Below are 24,567 nucleotides of genomic sequence, written 5' to 3'. Positions count from 1 at the left end.
GTAGCTGACAAGCACCGATTGTCCGGCATTGCCCAGTCGGGTGACCCCAGTACCTCAGTTGAAAATGCAGAAATCACCGGTCTTCTGTGTCGCTCGCGCCGGGAGTTGGAGACTGGAGCTGTTCCTATTCGGCCATCGTGCTCCCCCCACCGTGTTGATTTTTTTTATCTCCATTTCTTTTATCAGTGTTTTGTACTTTTCCTTGTAGAGATCTATTTTATTTTTTAATCTATTGTAAATAGGATTGACTTACTGATTTGGTTCTCAGCTTGGTCATTATTGGTGTATAAAAATACTACTGAGTTTTGTACATTGACTTTGTATCCTGAGACATTTCTGAATTCATTTATCAAATCTAGGAGTCTTTTGGAGGACTTTTAAGAATTTTCTAGGTATAAGATCATATTGTCAGCAGAGATAATTTGACTTCCTCTTTTCCAAGTTGGATGTCTTTTATTTATTTCTCTTGCCTGATAGCTCTTCTATGACTTCAAATAATGTGTTTAATAGACGTGATGAAAGTGGGCATCCTTGCCTTGTTCCAATTCTTTGGTGGAATGCTTTCAACTTTTCCCTGTACAGTATGATGTTAGCTGTGGGTTTATCATATAGAGTTTTTATTATTTTGAGGTATGCTCCCTTTATGCCTAGCTTGTAAGGGTTTTTATCATGAAGGGACGCTAAATTTTATCAAATACCTTTTTCTGTATCTATTGAGATGATCATATGGTTTGGTTTCTAATTCTGTTTTTGTGGTGAATCACATTTATCATCTTGTATATGTTGAATCATACTTGCATCCCTGGAACAAAACCCAGTTGACCATGAAATATTATCATTTTGATGTCCTGTTGGATTCAGTTTTCTAGTATTTTGTTAAGGATTTTTATGTAGCATTCATCAGAGATATTGGCCTATAATTTTCCCTTTTGTGTGTGTGCCCTTGTCTCGTTTTGGTATCGGAGTAATACTGGAGTCATAGAATGAATTAGGAAAGATTCCCTCCCTCTCAATATTTTGGAACAATTTAATTAGGATTGTTATCAGTTTTTCTTTTAAAAAACTGGTAGAATTTGGCTGCGAATGCATCTGGTCCTGGGATTTTGTTGTTGTTGAAAGATATTTTTTTTTTTCTTATTCAATTTTACTACTCATTATTGGTCTGGTCGGAATTTCTATTTTTGCCTGGTTTAATCTGTAGATTAAACTTGGTAGATTTCTACCTGGTTACATGTTTCCAGGAATTTATTGATTGCTCTAGGTTTTCTAGTTTGTGAGTGTAGAGTTGTTCATAATTGTGTCTAACGGTCTTTGTGTTCCTATGATGTCATTGTAATGTCTCCTTTTTCATTTCTAATTTTGTTTATTTGAATCTGCTCTTTTTTTCTTGGCTAGTCTAGGTAGCAGTCTATCAATTTTTTTATCTTTTCAAGTAACCAACTTTTTATTTCATTGATACTTTGTAATTTTGGGGTCTAAATTTTATTTAGTTCTACTCTGATCATTGTTATTTATTTTCTTCTGCTAGTTTAGAGTTTGGTTTGCTCTTGTTCTTCTAGTTCCTTAAGGTGCATCATTAGGCTGTTAATATGTGATCTTTTAATTTTTTTGACATTGGCATTTAATGTTATAAAATTCCTTCTTAGCACTGTTTTTTCTATATTTTAGAGGGTTTGGTATGTTTTGTCCCCATTTTCATTCATTTCAATTTTTTTTAATTCCCTCTTTATTTCGTTATTGACCCAGAGATCATTCAGTAGCATGTTGGGTTTTTTTTATTGTTGTTGTTGTTGTTGTTCATTTTTTTGTTTCTGTATGTTTTTGTATAGTTTTAAGAGTTCCTCCTGGTATTGATTTCTAGTTTTAGACCATTGTAATTTGAGAAGATACTCGATATGATGATTTTTTAAAGTTTTTTCAGACTTGTTTTGTGCCCTAATACATGATCTATCTTGGAGAATGTTCCGTGTACTGATGAGAATGTATATTCCATGATAGTTGGGCAGAATTTTCTGTACATGTCTATTAGGTTCATTTGGTCTAAGTCCAATTTAAGTCCAGTGTTTCTTTGTTGATTTTCTGTCTTGATGATCTGTCTAGTACTGTCAGTGGGGGTGTTGAAGTTCTCCATCATTATTGTATTCCCGTCTATCTTTTTTCTTAAGTGTGGTAATATTTGTTTTATGCATATGGGTGCTCTAGTGTTGGATATGTATATATTTAGGATTGTTATATCTTCTTGTCGAGTCAATTCTGTTATCATTATATAACTTTCTTTGTCTTTTTTTTTTTTTTTACTATTGTTGATTTAAACCCTGTTTTATCTGATATAAATCTAACTACTTCTACTGTCTTTTGGTTTTCATTTGTGTGGAATATATTTTTTCTATACCTTTGCCTTTAGTCTATTAGTGCCTTTATCAGTAAAGTAAGTTTTTTGTAAGCAGCATATGGTTGATGGAGTTCCGTCATGCAACCATTTTACTTCTTTCTCTGTCATCTCTGTAATTGTTTCATAAGCCCCATGGTTTGGTGGAGTTCTGTCATATTGCCACTTTGTTTCTTTCTCTTTCTCATTTCTTTAAGTGTTTTGTAAGACAGGTGAGTTTCATACTTTCATGTATGTTTATGATAGGTGAGTACCGACCTCTCATTCCCATGTTTAGAATTCCTTTGAGTATTTCTTGCAGAGCCAGTCTAGAGAGTTAAGGAATTAATTACTACAGAAGAGTAGAAAACTAGTATTGACTCTCCTACTCCAAAAGTACTTCAATGGAGGTAGGTGTTGACACATTCCTCTTCTTTACTATAAAGTTACCTGTGTGATAAAATGATATAGAGCACGACAAAAGTGTGGAGAAAAGTGAAATAGGTAAATCAGTAAACAGGTAATACTGAATATTTTAAAGAAATGTGTTTTTTTATCTTGATAGTATAAGTTAAAATATATAGTAATAAACTAATTAATTAAAAACTTATTTTTCTCAAAAGTTTTTTATGGTTATTTAGCCCTTTATAATTTATACAGCATGCATGTCATCTACTCTAATTCTCACAAAATATACTGTACAATAACTGTTGTTATTACCAACATGTCGCAGGGGAACTAAGATTCCGCAATATTAAAAGGACTCATCTAAGCTCACACAACAGTTACTGGCAGAAAAATCTTCAGTTCTAGGAATCTTGCTGTTATACTTCAGTTGCCTCTATAGTAATACCTTAAATTCCAGTTTACAAATCATTGGTATATACACTGTTTTATTTGATTTTTAAAAAATCAAATTATGAGGAAGGTATTATCTTTATCATTTAAATTTTTTTGAAACCTGAAGCTTAAAACAGTTATGATTAATGTGAGATCACATAGCTTGTATTTGACAGAAAGAGTACTTGAATCCACATCTCCTACCTCCAGTCTAGTTCCCTTTCCCATCCCCTTAGAAGTGCTTTATGATGTAGGAATTAAACACTGTGCTTAGAAGTTTAAAATCAATTAAATAAATCTTTCATATCTCAGTTCCTTCATTTGAAAGACATGACTGATATTAGAACAAAGTAAATTTCAAAAAAAAAAAACAACAAATGATCATGTTTTAATTGGAAAAAATACCTTGCAGAAAAATTCTTTAATACAACCCTGGGCATATCCTCAAACACTATAGTCCAATGGGAGAAAAAACCCATTTGTACCAAGTTTGGTTTGAACTTTTCTATTTAAGGTGGTTGTAAAGCACCCACAACACGTTCAATTAGTAATTGGAAATGATGATGTGCAGCTCAAAGAGAGAGGTCTGGGCTCAAGATCTATCTTGAAAAATATTATTATTAATAGATGGTGATTCCATTTGCTTCCCCCCAAGTGAGGTCAGGAGAGACATGAAATCCAAAGCTTTTCCATTCTCTGTAGTGTGAAGCAATGTACTTAGGGACGAAGTGTATGTGAGAGGAAGTTCATGTCTCTTTATTCAAACTTACCTGGTTTCTGTTTCCAGCTCTGTCACTCCTGAATAAGCATAAGTTATTCACTCTCTGAGCTTCACCTTTCCTATGTTTACAATGCAGTCATAATACAGAATTTACAACGCTATGAAAAGATCGTGAAGATTGACAATGTACATGTACAATGCCTGACAGATAGGCTTTCACAATAAAGTATAAAAAGATAAATTTTCCACCCTCATGCAATTTTTTCAAGTCAATATAAAAGAGAAAGAGTGAGAGGGAAACTGGGTAAATGGGTCACAAATGAGTATCTGCTTTGCTGTTTAAATGCAAGCACTAAAAATCTCTCTGATCAAGACCCTGCTTTAAAAGCAAAATATTTTGTTTCACATATTTCCATTGCATTATGAATTAAAATTCAGTATTTACAAACATATTCAGTATTTACAAACACAGAGTAAATACTGTGCACAATTTAGTTTGTGTTAGCAACGTTCAGAGGTTCAACTATAAGTTGAACATGCTATTGAAAGTTGAAACATGCTATTTCTTCAGTTGCTTCTACAGGGTGGAACAATTCATTCTTATGTAATTAGTTATGGCTTGTGAAAGTAAGGTAATTTTGGCTCCACACCCTTTGTTGAATCATATGTCTCATGGTGCTTTTCAGTTATTGAGTTCAAGGTGTTTTTCATGAACTGAAAGCAAAATTGGCTGTAATGTCATTCCTGTGGGAGGCTCATCCAAGTTAAAGCATATATTGACTCTAGTCTTTTGATTTCATTTGTTGGAGATTTTAGCCTCCAACTTAATCCTTGTTTACAGTTCCTCTCACTCCAAGCTTGCAGATCCTGACATATCAGCTCATCTCTGGAAACATAATCAATCCCTAATTGTTGCAGAAAGGAACAATTTGAGATTTGTTTAGCCTTTGGAGTTACATTTGCCTCCAACTCTGACTCTTTTTGACTCTTTCACTACTCAGCAGCCACTATTAATTACTGAAATCACAAATACCAAACACTATGCATTTGTGATTGCATGTAACAGGCACAATAACCTCATGAGGTAACAAATGGGTAAACTGAAACTCAAATAGTAAACAAATGTCAAAGTGACAGTTTTCAACTAGAAAATTACTACAGTAGTGGTTGCTGAACACTGGACTCTCAACCCATGTCAGTGAAAGCCAGTTTCCATTAGTGTAGCAAAATGAACAAATAAGACAAATATAGCAAAAAGACATCATAAAGTTATAGCATTTAATAAATTGTTCTGAGGTTATTTTCTTCCTATGTTATATATTTAAATGCTCTTTTTAAAAGTGATCATGCTTGAGCAGGGTCAATTTTTATAAAGTGTTCTGTGTTTATTCAACAAAATGGAAAACTGGCAAATCTATGTCTGCTTCCAACAATCTTCTGATATGTTACTAGTTCCAGTGCCACAGCGTACAATGTGCAAGTGACGCAATACAAAATATAAAGAGGTGCCCTTTTATAGGCCTGTGAGTTGGGTAGAGGCCAAACAATACCAGACGACACTGCAGTGAAATGTGTCCCACAGCACTGACCCTCAGAATGTACCCTTCTCACTTGTACCAGAATGTTGGCAAAACAAAATAGAAAAATATAAAAATTAGAATATGCCTAAATATAACTGCTTCTCAGCTCTATTGAGGCTTTTAAATCTGAAATATGTCAAGAATTAACATAAGCAATAAATATTTATAAATACCATAAGTATTTACAAAACACCTGTATAACCCAAGCATTCTGCAAAGTGTTAAACACTTTGCCTATGTTAAGCATAGGCATGAATAGTATCTTTACCTTCAAGGTGTTCACAGCCAAGTTGGATAACCTATTGAACTAGAAATATATACTTTATAACACATAACATGACCCCACTTAATCTTCAAAACAGCCTTTTGAGGTAGGTATTATTATTCCTATTTTTCAGATAAAGAAAATCTCAGATAAATGACAATATGACCTCCAAGCAAACAAAGGGTAAAACTGAAATTCACACCCAGCTCCTCTGGTGACTTTTCCAGTGTGAGTGTGTGTGACTATATATTAGTACAAATTCTTGGAGAAAATATGATAAATCAAATAAATCATTGGCTGTTGGAGCAGTTCAAATTCATTTCAGGTGCTTGCTATTCTCCCTGATTCTCTATGCCTCTGCCGATTTTTAATAATATGGGGAATCTTGCAATGAGAAATGCTACTGTCCTGACCCCCTTACCACCCCACCCCTGCTTCTTTATCTTCCTCGACACTTCTTCCCACTCAAATGTACTCTCTCTTCAGTACAGCCTTGGGGATGGTGCCCAAGCAAGGATGATTACTACAGTAGGGTCTAGCATAGAATTTTGGAGGACACTGCAGTAGAACAGAGAATGATTTGTTGTTATTCTTGAAAACTTTATCAATTGGCAGAAGGGAAAGCAATTCCAAACCATAAGTCAGACTTCCTTCTTTCGTCAGACTAATTGAACTTCAATCATTTTGTGCTGGAAAAAAAAAAAAACCTTGAAAGAAAAACCATTAAGGACAGCCCTGTTAAGTTCAGTTTCATTTCTAGGAATATGTTTCTATGACTAGAGCCATGTGCCAGATAAGAGATCGTGAAAGACAGAAGAGAATCGTGAGCACTAAAATGATGGCTGAAATCAGTGAAATGAATGACTTTCTTTGATCTCTCTCTCTCGTAAGGCCAGCACGTGTACCATCGACTTCAAGATTTCTGAATCCATATGTAGTATGTTTCATTGTCGTCGCAGGGGTAGTGATCCTGGCAGTGACCATAGCTCTACTTGTTTACTTTTTAGCTTTTGGTAAGTACCAGAGCATTATTACTCTTTAGATTTAATAGTGACGTACGATTTCAGATTTAAAATTTGGCATTCTTTCTTTTATTATGGCTTTTATTTCTTAATATAATGTGATTATATATCTTACTTATAGTACTTCCGCAAATATAGATTCATATCTGTATTTTTCCTCAATCAGTATTTTTTCTCTTTCCTATTTTGGCCATTTTTAGTGCCCCAAACATACCTTTTGAGTATACCAAACATTGTTACTCAAAAAAGAATTATTCTATCCAAAGGAAAAAAAATCTCAATAATTTTCTGATGCTAAAGTTTACTCATTTTGTTGTTCATTAATACTATGATTTCCTTCATTGACAACCTGATAAAATCACAAAAGTGAAATATTGCAAAGAACCCTAAGTTTCAACACCTAAAATTTGGATGTACGTAAGTATTTGCCCATTCTTATTAACAAATAATGCTCTGTCTTCTGAAAACAGTGTCTTACAGGCCTAACAGTTAGGATGGTCAGGAGATAAATTTTCAGTTGAGAAATAAAAGGGGTAAAGTCAAACTTTTAAAACATCATGTTCTTTAGTTATTTGTCTCCTTTATTTTGTTTAATTTTTTTATTATATCACTAAAACAATAGACAACATGGACAAGAAAAAATAATGTAAAGAATACACATACCATGCTCATTCATAAACAACTTACTGTAAAAATCTCTGTGAAGGCTCTTTCAGATGCTTTAACATAGATATGTAAAATGTGTCAAATTTTACTAAATAATATCATATATTAGAATCTTTTTTCACTTAAAATACACTTTGAGGTTATTTTTATTTCAAATATAATTCTATTAAATCACTTAAATCATGTGTGTGGGTGTGCAGGTGTGTACATGGGTATGTGTGAGTGTTAAGAGAAAAAGAGAAATAATATAATTTATAGTATGTCCAATTGTAAATAGGTAAAAATGCTTAATTATGCAAAGGTTGAAATACTTCCAATGATGCAATACAATTACCAACATTAGAAATACCAATAATGATACACAATCATTTCAGCCAATCAAATGTAAAGGTTGTGGCTAAATTTTGCTTTTGACTGCATTTTGCTATTAAATCACCTGGAGTCACCTATCCCTAAGGTGAACTACAGAGGTAGAAAAAAGAGACATGGAGTTTCAGGTTAAATTAATGAATTTTCACTCTTAATGACATGGCATTGTCATGCCTAAAGAGTAGGCCCTTTGGTAAGTCATCTGCAAACTGTGTTCCAGTGATCACTTATGGCCCCTAAATGACTTGATCTTCCACTACAAACAACCACGGTTCCCCCAGTATCTCCAACTCTTGCCCCTTACCAAGGTGTTTGTTTGCATAAGTAATGCATATGAATGATCAAAGGAAAGCAGAGATTTTTGTTCTGAGACAGATTCCATTAGGTTATGTACATCTTCATAATGTTTATGAGTTGTGTACAGATATGCTTTAGAGACTTTTGTCTCTTTCACACAAGTGAAAAGGTCCTCTGGAAGACCCCTGTCATTGTTGTTGTTGTTTTTGTTGTTTTAATGATACATAACATCTTACATATTTGTGGGATACATGTGATATTTTGTTACATACATAGAATGATCAAGTAATCTTAGTAAGATTAGTAATCTTAACTGAGGTGAATGATCAAGCCTGGGTATTTGAGGTATACAGTACTTTGAGTATTTATCATTTCTATGTGTTGGAACAACTCAAGTCCTCTTTTCTAGCTACTTCGAAATACATAATATATTGTTGTTAATCATCTGCTCTGCTATTAAACTCTAAAACTTACACCATTTACCTAACTATATGTTTATACCTGTTAGCCAACCTCTCTTCAATCCCCCTCACAATGCTCCACCCTTTCCAGTCTCTAGTATCTGTCATTCTACTCTCTACACTGATGAGATCAAATTTTTAAGCTCCCACATATGAGTTAGAACATATTTGTCTTTCTTTTTTATTCTTTTTTTAGTTATAGAGATGGGGTCTCACTTTGTTGCCCAGGCTGGTCTCAAATTTCTGGCTTCAAGTGATCTTCTCAGCTCCGCCTACCCAAGTACTAGGATTACAGGCATGTGCCACCATGCCTGGCTAATTTTGTCTTTCTGTGCTTGGCTTATTTCACTTAACACAATGACCTCCAATTCCATCCATATTGCTGCAAATGACAAGATTTCATTCTTTTTATGGCCAAATAGTATTCTATTGTGTGTGTGTGTGTATGTGTGTGTATATACATATATATGTAAATATATATGTGTAAATATATATATATAAAATATTTTCTTTATCCATTCATTTCTTGATGGACACATAGGTTGATTCCACATCTTGGCTGCTGTGAAGTGCTGAGATAAACACCCAAGTACAAATATTTCTTTGACATGATGATTTCTTTTCCTTTGGATAAATATCCAGTAGTGGAATTGCTGGATCATATGGTAGTTCTGTTTTAGTTTTATGAGAAATCTCAATGCCGTTTTCCACAATGGCTGCACTAATTTACATTTCCACCAACAGTGTATAAGAATTCTCTTCTCTCTGCATTCTCATCAGCATCTGTTATTTTTTGTCTTTTGGTAATAGTAATCTTAACTGAGGTGAGATGATATCTCATTGTGGTTTTGATTTGTGTTTCTCTGATGATTAGCAATGTTGAGTATTTTTTTCATGTACGTGTTCATGATTTGTATGTCTTATTTTGAGAAATGTTCGCTCATGTTCTTTGCCCACTCCTTAATAGAATTTTTATTTTTATTTTTTTTAGTGTTGTGTTGTTTGGGTCCTTGTATATTCTGGATATTAGTCACTTGTCAGATGAACAGTTGGCAAATATTTTTTTCCCATTCAATAGATTGTCTTTCCATTCTGTTGGTTGTTTCCTTTGCTGTGCAGAAGCTTTTTAGTTTAATTAATTCCCATTTGTCTATTTTTGGTTTTGTTGTCTGTACTTTTCAGGTCATAGTCACAAATTATTTCCCTAGACTAAAGACATGAAGTGTTTCCTCTAGGTTTTATTTTAATAGTTCTCATAGTTGTAGGTCTTACATTTAAGTCTTTGACCCATCTTGTGTTGATTTGTGTATATAGTGAGAGATAAGGGTCCAGTTTCATACTTCTGCAAATGGATATCCAGTTTTCCTAGTACTATTTATTGAAGAGAGTGTGCTTTCCCCATTGTTTGTTCTTAACACTTTTGTTGAAATTCAGTTGGCTGTATGTGAATTTCTTTCTGGGCTTTCTATTCTATTTCATTGGTCTATGTGTCGGTTTTTATACCAATACCATGCTGTTTTGGTTGCTATAGCCTTGGAGTATAGTTTGATGTCAGGTAGTGTGATGTCTCCAGATTTTTTCTTTCTGCTCAGGTTTGATTCGACTATTTGGGCTCTTTTTTGTTTCATACAAATTTTAGGATGGTTTTTTTCTATTTCTGTGAAAAGTGATGTTGGTATTTTGATAGGAATTGCATTGAATCCATAGATTGCTTTGAAAAGTATAGTCATTTAAATGGTATCAGTTCTTTCAATCCATGAGCAAGAAATGTCTTTCCATTTGTTTGTGTCCTCTTCCATTTCTTTCATCAGTGTTTTGCAGTTTTCCTTGTAGAAGATGGAATTACCTTCTTGATTTGTTTCTCAGCTATTTCATTGTTGGTGTATAGAAATGCTACAGATTTTTTTATGTTGAGTTATATCCTGCAACTTTATTGAAATTATATAACAGATCTAAGAGTTTTGGTGGAGTCTTTAGGTTTTGGGGTATAAAATTATATAATCTGCAAAAGGAACAATTTGAATATGTAACTTCTTTTCCAATTTGAATGCCTTTTTATTTCTTTCTGTCACGTGATTGCTCTGGTTAGGACTTCCAGTACTATATTGAATAGGAGTGATGAAAGTGGACATACTTGTCTTAGAGGAAAGGCTTTCAGCTTTTCCCTATTTGGTAAAATGTTAGCTGTGGGTTGGTCAGCCTTCATGTTGTTGAGGTAGTCCTCTTCTAAGCCTAGTTTGTTGAGAGTTTTTGTTATGACGGGATATTGAATCTATTGCACGTCTATTGAGATGATCATACGGTTTTTGTCTTCATTCTGTTTATGTGACGTATTAAGTTTATTGATTTGCATATGTTGAACCATTCTTGCATCTCTGGGATAAACCCTAGTTGATTGTGGTATCATTTTGGTATGCTGTTGGATTCAGTTTGATAGTATTTTGTTGAGGATTTTTGCCTCTGTGTTCATCAGTAATATTGGCCTGTTTTTTTTTTTTTTTTTTTTTTTGAGACAGAGTCTTGTTCTGTCACCCAGGCTGGAGCGAAGTGGCTTGATCTTGGCTCACTTTAACCTCTACCTCCCGGGTTCAAGCAATTCTACTGCCTCAGCCTCCCAAGTAGCTGAGATTACAGGTGCCCACCACCACAACTGGTTAATTTTTGTATATTTAGTAGAGACAGGGTTTCACCATGTTGGTCAGGCTGGTCTCCAACTCCTGACCTCGTGATCCACCCGCCTTGGCCTTCCAAAGTGCTGGGATTACAGGCATGAGCCACTGCACCTGGCCTGTAGTATTATTTTTTTTTTTTATTGTGTCCTTGCCTGGTTTTCTATCAGAGTAATACTGGCTTCATAGAATGACTTGGGGAGAACTCCCTCCTGTTTGATGTTTTTGAATAGTTTGAGGAGAATTGGTGTTAGTTCTTCTTTGAAGGTTCGGTAGAATAGCAATAAAGCCATCAGTCCTGGACATTTATTTATTAGGAGACATTTTATTACTGATTCAATCTTATTACTTGTTATTGGTCTGTCAAGCTTTTTATTTTGCAAGGTGCCTTTTGATGAAAATAATTTACATTGGATTACTAGATAGGATATCTTGTCAGATGACTTATCTTCTAGCTTACTCCAGAAAAACTAATGGCGAATCACTAACTCCTCTACAAAGAACATTATTTGAAAATAATTTTTTAAAATTTCATAATTACTTTGGGTTCTTTCCTAATGATACATGAATAATAGTATATTACAAACACTCATTAATATTTCCTGAATAAATACACCACAAATCTCCCTTAAAATATAGCAAGAACAAAATTATAGTATTTGTGACTATTTTAATTTCTCAAATAATAATTCCACTCTGATTGTAAAACATCTACACCACTCTGGCTTTGCCAATCTTTTAAAATGGAAAAGATAACAATTTTATCATAATTACACTCATATTAAGCATAGAACTTTTCTTTCAAGGAAAGCAAATTTTTGAAATTCTATAATATAACATGCCATAATCCTGAATAAATTAAAAGTTTAACTACTTTGTAAAGTAAGACTGACCCTCCCTTTTATTTCTTTTCCAGATCAAAAATCTTACTTTTACAGGAGCAGTTTTCAACTCCTAAATGTTGAATATAATAGTCAGTTAAATTCACCAGCTACACAGGAATACAGGACTTTGAGTGGAAGAATTGAATCTCTGGTAAGTTAATGTTTGTCTCTGCTCTTTATTCCATTATAAAATGAATATGATAATAAACCTAATGCTTTGTAATATATTTTCAGTTGTTAGGTGCTCTACACATTTTCCTTCTTTGTATGGTGAAACATGTGTTTCTCTCTGCTTTTATCAAGTTAGTTTACTCATATACTGGTTCTTATTCACATATTTGTCATGAGTAAAAAGTGTTAGAAAGGCCATGAGTAAATATGCATTTTATTTGTTTATGAATTCAATTACTGAAAGTTTTTTATTTGTTTAATTAAGCATTGACATGGTCTTTTTAAATTCTTTTCATTTTGCCCTCCTCCCTCTTCCTTATCCAACAGAAGACACAAGGCAGGAGGTGTTAAAAGACAGGTTTACCATATCAGTAATAACATAGTTTGGACAACATTACACTTTGGCTCAATAATAGACATAGAAGTTTGAACAGAAATATGCAAAGCAAGTTTGAGCTCTGACTTGAAGAGGGCCTCTGGCTGCCTGCCAGGAAACCTCACCAGTGAACCCTTAACATTCACGTATCACCACAAACCAGGGGCTGCCCTTTAGCTTTGACCAGGTTCAGTGTTGCTCACTTACCCTTACCTTTTCAAAAATATGTCCTAAGACTATAAAGTAATTCAATGGTTCTACAATTTTAGCATGTAACTGAGTCACCTGGCAGGGTTGCTTTGGTGAGTTCAATATAAAATTTTATCAGCATTTCTACATTTTCTGAAATATTCCTTAATCCAAGCTTTTAATCCCTTGGTGCTTTTCTGAACCACTGCAATGAGCTTCTAACTGTTCTCACTGTGTGCAGGCTCTTTTCCCTCTAATCTAATTTAAATCTAATTTCTGAACACAAATCTCTCACAGCCTGTTTCCTTCATGTTACCTCCAGCTCAAGACTTCTTGCCTACAAAATAAATTCCAAACTTGTTAGCTAAGCAACTTCTCATGTCTATGCTGTGTCTCATATTTCAGTCATCGTGTGCTCTACTTATTCTTATAGCCAACCTGAAATGCCATCTTTTATAAGAAATTACCTCTGATCTCCATGGTTGGATATAATTAATCTTCCTTCCACATCACCTCATCACAAAATCATATCTGTGTGGATCTCATGCCACATACCTCTACGTATTTTATGTTATAAATATTTGTAGACTTGTTTAATCTGCCGTGTTAGACTAAGTTCCATGAGGACAGCTCCACATCCATTCCATTTTTGTATATCCACAACATTTGATGGGGTTGATGCTTAATAAATGTTTATTGAAGGAACAGGAGTCTCCCACTTCTGACATAATGAACTTATTTTCCCCAATGTTAACCCTACATCTGGTTCCTGCCCTAAATTCTTTTCCCAAATCATTCTGATTCAACTGTTCATTCCGATCTCATTAAACATTTAAATGATGTATCTAACTCCCCTTGCTTTATTCTATGCTCACCCTGCTGTCTTCTCATAACTGGGTTTTCAATGATGCTTGCTTCTAGAGAAAAAAAAATGTGTTAAATAAGCTTATGATTCAGTCCTCCAGCTGTGATGGTTCTCACTGGAGATTAGCTCAGTAGTTTTCGAAGTATGGTCTCTCTAGTATCACCTAGAAACTTGTTAGAAATGCAAATTCTTGGGCTCACCAAGACCTACCAAATCAGAAATTTTGACATTGGGGCCTAAAAATCTGGGTTTTAACAAGTCTGCCAGTGCAGCCTGGTCCCTTTGTTCCTCGGAGCCCCGCTCAAAGCTTTCAGCGCTCATCTCCCACCAATGACAGGGTCCTCTATGGAAACCGGCAGGAGGGTTTCCAACTCTAACTATGTTTTAGAGTTTGCTTCCTAGGGCTATCCAGGCCCCAAGTATCACAGGTCAGGTTCCCAGGGAAGCAGACTCTAAGACCTGCATGCAGAGAGTGCCTCTGGAGTGCTCTCAACCAACACCTTCAGGAAGAGAAGGAAGCAGCATTGGGCAGAGGCAGAGTCAAACTACAGTGCTGTTGGCACAGAAGACTGAAGGGAGCCAGAGGCAGGGGGTAGAAGTGGGCCCTTAGCAACCATCCTTCACCATTGGGTGTGAGTTGCCCTACCCCCTGTGTGTAACCTCAGTCCCAAGGTGGGTGGTAGTGCAGCAAAGCAGCCCCTACAAGGGCCAAACCAGAGACACATCAGGTGCCAGGAGTGCTGCCAGGGAATAGAGAGGAAAGGATCGGCTTAAGATAGGATCCACAGAACTTGGCAATGGATTAGAAGACAGGATGAGAAGTGGCAGGTTAACACTGACACAGAAATGTCTAACTTGGGTAGATAATGGTTCCATTGGCTGGAAGAGAAAACCAAAATGAAAACAGGCTGTTCAGGGAGACAAAAGTTCACTGTGGACATCTTAGCAGAGTGATTCAATGGGGAAAGGAATGGATGCCTAGACTACCTCAGAGGTAGATCTAAGCTGGAGCCAGCAATAAAGATACAAGATGAACAATCCCTAACGAACTGTTCCTCAGCCATGCTCCCCAGCCCCACTGCTTCAGTTTTACCATCCAAGCGAGGCTAGGAGGTACACCTCCCTCAGTGGAGGACAGCAAAGCACCAGTGGCTCCAGGGAGTTGAGATCTTTTGATACTTTTTGTTCTACCATCTATCTGAAAAGCTGTCTCTCAGCCATTGCCTGCCTTTACACACAAGTGCAGTCCGGAATTGGGAGATGGGTGAGATTTATTATGCCTAGAGATCTGGATACCCAGTTGTTTGGGAGTGCATTTTCTGAATCACTTGTTGGTTTAAGTAATGCAGGTTTATTGATGCCACTTCTCTTGAATCCATAACTCTGGACCCGCCACCTACGTGAATGTGCAGAGGGAACGGAATAGCTGCAGTAGATCTCCATTAAAACCAGTGCATCCTCCCAGACACATACAGTAGCAGGGAAGTGAGTCAATGCCAGGACAGCACCAGCTCCCGCTTCGGTACATTTCCAAAGCTCTCAGTCTGTGTACAAAAGTTTGCTCTGGGGCAGTAGAAATGGCCCTGGGCAGGCAGTCAAAGGCCTGGTTTGATTTCCTCCACTTCCAGGCAAGTCACTACAAGGCTCACAGACTTTTTCCTCACCTGCCACATGGGTCCAGTGAGATCTACTGAGCTGTAAATAATGAAATGAGTGTGTGTGCAGTCACCTATAAGTTGTAAAGTACTACAAAATGGTGAAACTTTGGGATTTAGGTTATTTAAGGCTGAATGCTAAAAATGTCAGGCATTGTGGCAAAAGGAATTGAAAAATAAGATTGATTGACTGGGATTTAAAGACAAATGAAGGCACACATGCAAGTGCACATACACACTGACACTGCACAGCTCCCCTTGGAGGCAGATCCTGACCATGCAGACCTGGGGCTCTGCCTCTCCAAGTGCACTCCTTTACTACATAAACCCTCCTTCTCTTCTGGGGCTGTCACCCCACCAGAGCTGGCACTGAGCCCCTGCTGCTGAGCTTCCCTGGGGCGTCAGCTTTTGATAGGGGGCTAACTCCCTCTGTAGGAGCCTTAGCATCCCTGGGACTTCTTTCCCCCACCCCTAGCCCTAGCAGTTTGTATCTATTCCTAACTCAGTCACCTGGCATTTGTTAAGTTCTAATGAGTGTCAGTAGTAACATTTTCACCCACTCTGTGAAATATGGAATCTTATTCACAGGCCTCTTCTTTTATATTTGTATTTGCATATCAACCAATTAATCAACTTGCTTTCTTTATGCTGCTTATTATCTTAGTCCTTACTAAATTGCCTCTTAATGTTTTCCGCATAACAGAAATGTTAAAGTGGATCTTTAAGATTTTGGTCCAGTCAACCTGTGCCAGTGCAATGCCAAATCATGAATTAAAATATAATTACAAGAACCACTTATCCAAATTTTAACAGTTCCTTCAACTTTACGACAGTTTCTTCTACTTCGGTTAAAGTCAAGTAAAATTAAAGTTCAATATTTTTATTAAAATATCTCTTTTAACATTCCATATTAATAAACATATTAAAGCTCATGATTCTAAGTAGATTACTGGAAGTTACTTTATCCAATTATGGCAATGGTTAATTTTAGATTATAGAATTTAGAATGAATTTTTGCCTTCTTTTTTTCCTGTTTTTTAAACAGAGTCTTGCTCTGTTGTCCAGGCTGGAGTGTACTGGCATGATCTTGACTCACTGAGACCTCTGCCCTGCAGGTTCAAGTGATTCTCCTGCCTCAGCCTCCTGAGCAGTTGGGATTATAGGTGCCTGCCACCACACCTGGCTAATATTTTTTTTGTATTTTTAGGAGAGACAGGGTTTCACCATGTTGGCCAGGCTAGTCTCGAACTTCTGACCTCAAGTGATCCACTCACCTCAGCCTCCCAAAGTGCTGGGATTACAGATGTGAGCAACCATGCCTGGCCTGACTTTTTCTTTCTTCTTAATACTTACTAGTATTTCTTGAATTTTTAAAAAAGAAACATAAAGTACTTTGATAAAACCAACAGTCTCGTTGTTCTTAAAGTTGTTCAAATGTTCTCTGGAAAAAAAAAAAAAAACCCAGAAAGTTATCATTTGGTTAAGAATCATGTTGGTCTGACATCAATCATCCTATAGGAGTGAATATTGAAAAAGTAAGATATATTGTGGTGTAATCGACACTGCATAAATTTTACCATTTTGAGAAGAATCGGCTTCAAATCCTGGCTTAATGTAATACCCACTATGCTAGTTAATTTTCTTATCTTCACCTTTTCATATCCACATCCACCTAGGTGCCACCTCACAGTATAAGCCAGCATAATCCATTCTTCTTAATGAAACCACAATACATCTGACCCTGCATCTCAGGAGAACTGTATCAGGCACAGCACTTCCAGTTGACTGTGAATCTGAATGTTATGCCTCAGGAGAAACATCCTTGCTGGGACCAAGTAGTGATTCAAAGAGATAGTTATGATTTGGTTAAGAAATTAATTGTTATTATTACTATTTTTATTATTGAGACAGAGTCTCGTTCTGTCGCCCAGGCTGGAGTACAGTGGCGTGATCTCGGCTCACTGCAACCTCTGCCTCCCAGGTTCAAGTGATTCTCCTGCCTCGGTCTCCCAAATAGCTGGGACAACAGGTGCTTGCCACCACTCCCAGCTAATTTTTTGTATTTTTAGTAGATAGGGAGTTTCACTGTGTTAGCCAGGATGGTCTCGATCTCCTGACCTCATGGTCCACCCGCCTTGGCCTCCCAAAGTGTTGGGATTAGAGGCGTGAGCCATCACGCCTGGCCAATAAATTATTAACTGAGCCAGGCACAGTGGTACACACCTGTAGTCCCAGATACACAGGAGACTGAGGTTGGAGTACCCTTTTTTATGTTATTTTATTTTTAACTATTATGGGTACATAATAGGTGTACGTACCCATGGAGTATAAGTCATGTTCTGATACAGGCACATAATGTTTAATAATCACATGAGAGTAATTGGGATATCCATCACCTCAAGCATTTATCTTTCTTTGTGTTAGGAACATTCCAACTCCTCTCTTGGAATAGGCACCCTGTTGTGCTATTAAATGTGAGATCTTATTCATTTCATCTAACTATATTTTTCTACCCATTAACCATCACCACTTTTCCCCTCTTCCCCACTACGTTTCCTGTGAGGCTGGAGGATTCTTAAACACAGCAGTTAGAGGCCAGCCTGGGTAACATATGAGACTCAATTTCTAAAAAATAAAAAGATATTACCAACTAATGCTAAAAAAAAATAGTCCCTGATGCTTAGGTATGAATCAGAAATGACAAAAAAATAAAATAAAAAAGACTGCCCTTTGCTTCCTTCTCCCCTTCTCTTCAAGTTTTCCATTGCTACTCATTTTAGTCTGGTTTAATCAGGTTTCATCCATTAAAAGCAATTGTTGGGATCACACATTTTGAGTTGTGTCAGTGGACTTCCCTCATGCTAGCATGACTCCTGCCCCAAGCCCTTAGACCAGTCACCAAGCCATATAACATAACTTCTCATTGAGTAAAACACCTGATGTGTTTAGAATGATTTCTAGCAAAAACCCATCCTGTCATGCATCATCTCTGGGTAACAGATAAAGGAATAGGTACTGCATCAAAAGGTTACAGAACCTGTCCAAATCAATCCCATGTGTTTTACAATGGAACTGGGTTGAACTAAAGTGAAAATTCAGTTGTCTACTCCTCATTAACATGTCTCATGTTGCAAGGTTGAGAGGAAGGAGAAGAACTGTAATTACAGAGAGTTTCTCCCCTCTTTCTTTCTACAGATTACTAGAACATTCAAAGAATCAAATTTAAGAAACCAGTTCATGAGAGCCCATGTTGTCAAACTGAGGTGAGTGGAACTGTAGAAAAAGTATTTAACTATAGATACAATGTGGCATATTTGACTTTTTGTCACAGAATGAATAGTAAATGACATGTTCAGATAAGTTGTTGCAATATTATGAAAATAGTATTTTAGTCATCTTAAAAAACAATGCCAAAAAAGCCAAACATATGATCTATTTAGCTACTAATGTAAATAACCATATTACATCTATTTTTATTGGGAAGAGGAAGAAGGGGTGGAGAGAGAGTTGGGGTGAAGGTACAGTAACAAAGTCATCCTATTGTAAAACTCCAGTGGATATCACTCACAGTGCAGCCTATGTCAATAGTCCTTCCTGGAGTTGTACAATGCTGTGGCTTGGGTGTATCCATCCAAGATCAAGACACTATGACCATCATCAAAAGTGGTTTTTTGGTTTTATCTGCCTGACGTGCTATAATGAAAGGGTATTATGGCCAAATCCAAGGCGTGTTTGTCATGAATTAATAATAGGAGGAGTAGCAGCATGCATACTAGTTATTTGCCATTCCTGCCTTAGTTAAATATGATGTGATAAAACCGGCCTTTCCAACTGAAATAGTCACCTTTACTGACTCTCCTGTAAATGACTCAAATGACCACATTGCTCTAGCCTTTAAGTAATATGCAATAGTTCTTTGGCAGAAGAGGAATTATACCAATTCTTTTTCAAATACTAGCATCACAAGAAAATTAATTCTTACTCTCTGGAGAGTCACCTAGTAAGCATCTGGAGCACACATGTCTGGTCAGGTAAGTTTTGATGAGGAGTTAAAGGGGTAAGAAGAGTCCATGAGAAGGAAATTTTCCAAAACACCTCTCAGTCAATTCAGTGCACATTCACGTAGTACTTTCTTGTGAGTATCTGTATCAGCCACTAATGCTCAAAAGTAAGTAAGCCCTGAAAACCTGTAGGACTACATGAGCCTTCTGCATTTTCTCTCTTTTCGGTCACTTCCTACTTATCACTCAATCCTCTGCAACATGGCTTCAATACCATCACAAAATATAAACTGCTCTTGCCAATTCAACAATGACATCCAAATAACAAAATCCAAAGAAACCACATCAGTCCTATTCTTGGACCTCTCAACAGTATTTCGTCCTGTTGGCTTGTCACTCCTTGAAATAGAACTATCCCTTGGTTTGTATGGCCTTGTACACTCTGATTTTCCCCTTATCTCCCTAGCTATTCCTTCTTGGTTTCCTTTACTAGGTCTTACTTCTTTGTATATTCCTTATATGTTGCTGAACGTCAGGCTGTGCTCTAGGCCTCTCATCTTCTCAGGTCACACTCTCTCCTTTCATTGACCTTCACTGCCACCCATATGCTGAGTGCTCTCAAAGTTATATCTCTAGGCCAGTCCTCTTTTTTCTTTAGACATGAATATATGCAGCCATCTACTTGGTACCATCACGTGGATAATTCTCATGATCTCTTCCAGTTTGACTGCTTCTTTATTTTTTTCTGGGCTCCTTTTTAGCATTGCTTTACATGGAACTTTACCATGTCTCTCAACCTCTATTTTATCTTTTATCTATGTTAGATTCTGTGTAATTTCTTTATCTCTTTTAGATAACGAATTTCTCTTCAACTTTGACTTGTATTCTGTGTAACCCATTTATTGCGTTTTCAATTTCAATGAGTATGATTTCCTATCTGAAAGTTCTATTTGTTTCTTTTGAGAATCTGCCTGGTCTTTTAAAAACATTTCTTATTTTAATTTTTGTGGGTACCTAGTAGTTGTATGTATTTATCTGGTACATGAGATGTTTTGGTATAAGCAAACAATGCATAAAAATCACATTGTGTAAATGGGGTATCCATTCCCTCAAGCATTTATTCTTTGTGTTACAAATAATCCAGTTATATTCTTTTAGTTATTTTTAAATGTATAATTAAATTATTATTGGCCATAGTCACTCTGTTGTGTTATCAGATACTAGGTGACCTTTTAAAAATAATGTTTTCTACTTAATCTCATTTTTATGATTCCATCTTTTATGTCATTTGTCACTTCAAATATAATCACTTGTCTGTTGATTCTGTTATGTGAAGTTTTGAGGATAATCTTTTGTTATTTTGATTCCACCTTGGTATGGTTTGGCTGTGCCCCTACCAAAATCTCATCTTGAACTCTGGTTCCCATAATACCCACATGTCATGGAAGGGACCTTGTGGGACGTGATTAGATTGTAGGGACTTTTCTCCCCTTTGCTCTGTTCTTCTCTTTCCTGTCACCATGTAAGAAAGATGGGTTTGCTTCTCCTTCTGCAATGATTGTAAATTTCCTTAGGTCTCCCCAGCCATGGGGACCTCTTTTCTTTATAAATTACCCAGTCTTGGGCAGTTATTTATAGCTCCATGAGAAAATACTAATACACTCCTCATGATGTGTTGTTTACCATTGAAATTGTATGCTTAAATTTAATCTCACTTGGGACCCTGTACAACCTAGACTTAACACATCTACCTCCAGAGCAGTTACATCTGTCAGACATTCTAGAGGAATCAGCAGCACATGGATTTTGTTGTTGTTGTTAATTTCTTAGTTTAAAGGTTCTGGGAGTATTCAGGTAGTATTAAGGAAGATTCAGACATCATGCAGCCAGGCCCATGATTATGAATTTTCAGGTGATACTTCTTTTTTTTTTTCTTAATTTAAAGCTGGATCTTGGAAACAGATAAATTTATTTTTTTATGAGATGATGAGCATATTTTTTCATTCTAGTTCATGCTGTTTGTGGGGTTTAGTTCGAGACTCCTGGCCTTATTCTAAAACCTCAAGTTCAGCTTCCTATTTTGCACTAGCCCAAGGTCCCATCTCCAGCCTCTATGTAAATGCTAAACATAAGCCTGTGGAATATTCTAGTCTTACCACATACTATTCATATTCTTCTTTATTTTTGGTCTTCCAGGATTTTCCTTACTTTTCTGTGAGCCCAGTTTTGCACTTGAAATGGAATTTATTATATATTATCTATCATTTCTATTTGTGTTATACAGAAAGTGTTTTCTAAAATTATTTAGGCTTCCATGTTGCTAGACATGACGGTGGTAATTATTTGTTCAGTGCCTGTTTCTACATCTAAACTGCAAGACCCATATGGCAACTGTGAATCTTGGTCACAGCTAATTTCTGAAGCTTAGAATAGTGCCTAGCACAAGAACTTGTTTATCAACATTTTTTAAAATAAATATTAGATTAGTATCTGGAATGAATATTAAGTTACAGCTGGTCATTGAGGTGAGAGGAGGAAGCCGAGAGAGAAAATGAGGGCCCCAAAGCCAAATATCTTTAACGTACTTTTTCAGAAGAGAAGATAGCCAATGTTAGGTAGAGAAACTGGTTTATGAGGTAATTTTCATGGAAGAAAATAGAAATTACTGAGGCTTTAGATAATCAGAATATTTAATCAAGTCACCAAGGTTTATTGTGAGGAATATTTATCGTTAATTAAAATGATTGATGAAATCTTAATATATGACAAAAGTTAAAATTTGCTTTTGTAGCCAGATGAATGGTCCAGGTACCAAGAAATTGAGTCTCTCACACAAATTTAGAATCTCATCACTTTATGAATTTGTTTAAGGAGATTAATTTTAATAACATTGGAGAAGTCTAAGAATAGCTAATATTTATAGTACACTTACTGTATATTATTGACTCTTCTTCGAAGTTTTGCATATAGTGATTCATCTAATCTTCATAACCCATTTTACATGTGAAGAGACTTAGATATAGAAAGATCAAGAAACTTACATAACTTATCCAAAGTTACACTGTAAAATTCTGGCATTATAACTTCAAAATCAGCTCTCTATAGTGAGTACAATGTTCTGTGCATTGAAATCAAATTTGTGAGATAGCATCGTGATACAGTATTATGTATACAAACACTGTTACAGAGATCTAGCTAAAGTTAAATTCCACAAATGAATGCTTTAAAGGGGTTTAATCAAGAAGAGTATACAAACAGGATGGTGAAAAAGTGTCATGTTATTTGTTTTTTAAAATATCTTTATGATTTACAGTCAAGATGGTAGTGGTGTGAGAGCGGATATTGTCATGAAATTTCGATTCACTAGAAATAACAATGGAGCATCAATGAAAAGCAGAATTGAGTCTGTTTTACAACAAATGCTAAATAACTCTGGAAATCTGGAAATAAACTCTTCAACTGAGATAACATGTAAGTGTAATTTTTCATAAACAATTTTATTTCACCATATCCCTCAAGTTTACCAATTCAAATTCACATTTTAATTGAGAGGCTAACTTTTCTTTCTTTGAAACTAAACTATGAAAACAATACATTAAAAAGCTAAATACGCCACATAGCTCTCTAACGTAAAACATTCTAAGATTTAAAGAATCATTTGGCATTTATATAGTAAATTTTATTTGCTAAAAATTATCATTAATTATCCCTGCAACATTCCTTATGAGTGATGTTACTGTCAGATGTCATTTGTGGATATGACATAGGAGGGGTACATAGATGCTCAAGGTCAGAGAACTATTTAATTAATGATCCACCTCAGAGGCTTCTTCATTTTTCTTTGTAACATTTATCACAATTGAAATTACAAAGTTATTTGTGTAATTTTTGTATTGTTTGGCTTCATCCTACACTATAATCGTCCTGAAAAAAAGAACCAGTCAAACTTCTTCATCCTACTACCCTCCTACCACCTAGTCTCCATCATATAACACATATTCAATAAATAATTCTTGCATGACTGAAATAAAAGAAATAATATATGCATAGAATTTAAGGACATTCCTCCAAGTTGGTCACGTTCTGCTAGTTTAGTAAGTTATGATTTCTTCACTATGAGCTCAAGATTAAAAGGATTTTGATGATTCCCACACTAGACTGGTAGGTACCAGTTACAGATGTACTAACTGTTAAATATTGAAATGCTTTCCTATTTGTTAGTAAACAATTACTGCATCAGGCCCACAAAGTTGTCTTCCGAGATGCTTCAAATCCACTGCCCCTGCAGCTGAAGAGTTATGCTTAGCAAAGCAAAGAACTCTAAGACACTGCTCCAACTCCATAGCCTGATTGCATCTTTTATGACTGGCTGATGCTCATGCACTGCAGTTTGTTAGGTAGTTGAATATTACCTCTGCTTCCACACATTAAGGAATTCTCATGAATGCACTTCCTGAGTGTTTATTTATTTAGCATTATACTAGACAGTATGGTGATACAATGGTAACATAACAGCAGTTTCCACCTCCAGAGCCCATAATCTAGTTGAAGGGAAAGATATTCCAACACAAGAGTGTTGACAATCAAAATAGAATACGATCAAGGGCCCAGTGTGAGGCCCAGGCAGTGACCACTGCAGGAATCTAGGGAAGAAAGAGACCAGTGTGCTTAGGATATCTAGCAAAAGTTTCATGAAGGAGAATGGACTTTGACTTTGAAATATGGGTAGGATTTACATATTTTGAGATGAGAGAAAGAAAATTGCCAGAGAAGGAAAGCGTGAAAAAGGAAAATACTCTGTACCGAACGTGATGCTTTGACAGAACAATGAAGAAAGGGGCCTGCTGGAAAGATTGATTAGTGTTCATCATTCACATCATCATCATCAAAACACTTATTTAATGAGAACTTACTATTTTTAGGCATGGTTTTAATGCCTTATATGAATTTTTTTCTTGATTAATCCTTACAACAACCATATCCCATAGATAGTTTTATTGTCCCCCTTAGAAGAGATAAATTGCCCAGGCTGACACAGTCAGTATATGAGGCAGTCAGGATTCAAACTAAGTCTGTTTTGTTCAAAAAATTAAGAATGGCCAGCTTTTTAAAATGTTCTCTCTCCAAAAGTATGATTTGGCTCCACTGAAGCTTGCAAAACAAATATG

General features: G+C 36.0%; 1 protein-coding gene across 1 annotated transcript in view; it reads left to right on the top strand.

Annotated features, from left to right (window-relative positions):
• The window catches only part of LOC108530292 (transmembrane protease serine 11D), a 58,898-nt gene that overhangs the window by 18,772 nt on the left and 15,559 nt on the right, over positions 1-24,567 (top strand). Inside the window, exons 2-5 of the mRNA XM_017873096.1 lie at positions 6,666-6,787; positions 12,175-12,293; positions 18,594-18,661; positions 22,713-22,870. Of these exons, the coding sequence (XP_017728585.1) occupies positions 6,666-6,787; positions 12,175-12,293; positions 18,594-18,661; positions 22,713-22,870 (467 nt within the window). The remainder of the gene's footprint in view (positions 1-6,665; positions 6,788-12,174; positions 12,294-18,593; positions 18,662-22,712; positions 22,871-24,567) is intronic.

This window comes from Rhinopithecus bieti, unplaced genomic scaffold (assembly GCF_001698545.2).
Source record: "Rhinopithecus bieti isolate Rb0 unplaced genomic scaffold, ASM169854v2 scaffold_7724, whole genome shotgun sequence".
NCBI classification, from domain to species: Eukaryota; Metazoa; Chordata; class Mammalia; order Primates; family Cercopithecidae; genus Rhinopithecus; species Rhinopithecus bieti.
Note: the sequence above shows the minus strand (reverse complement) of the source record. Positions and strands in the feature narration are given on the sequence as shown.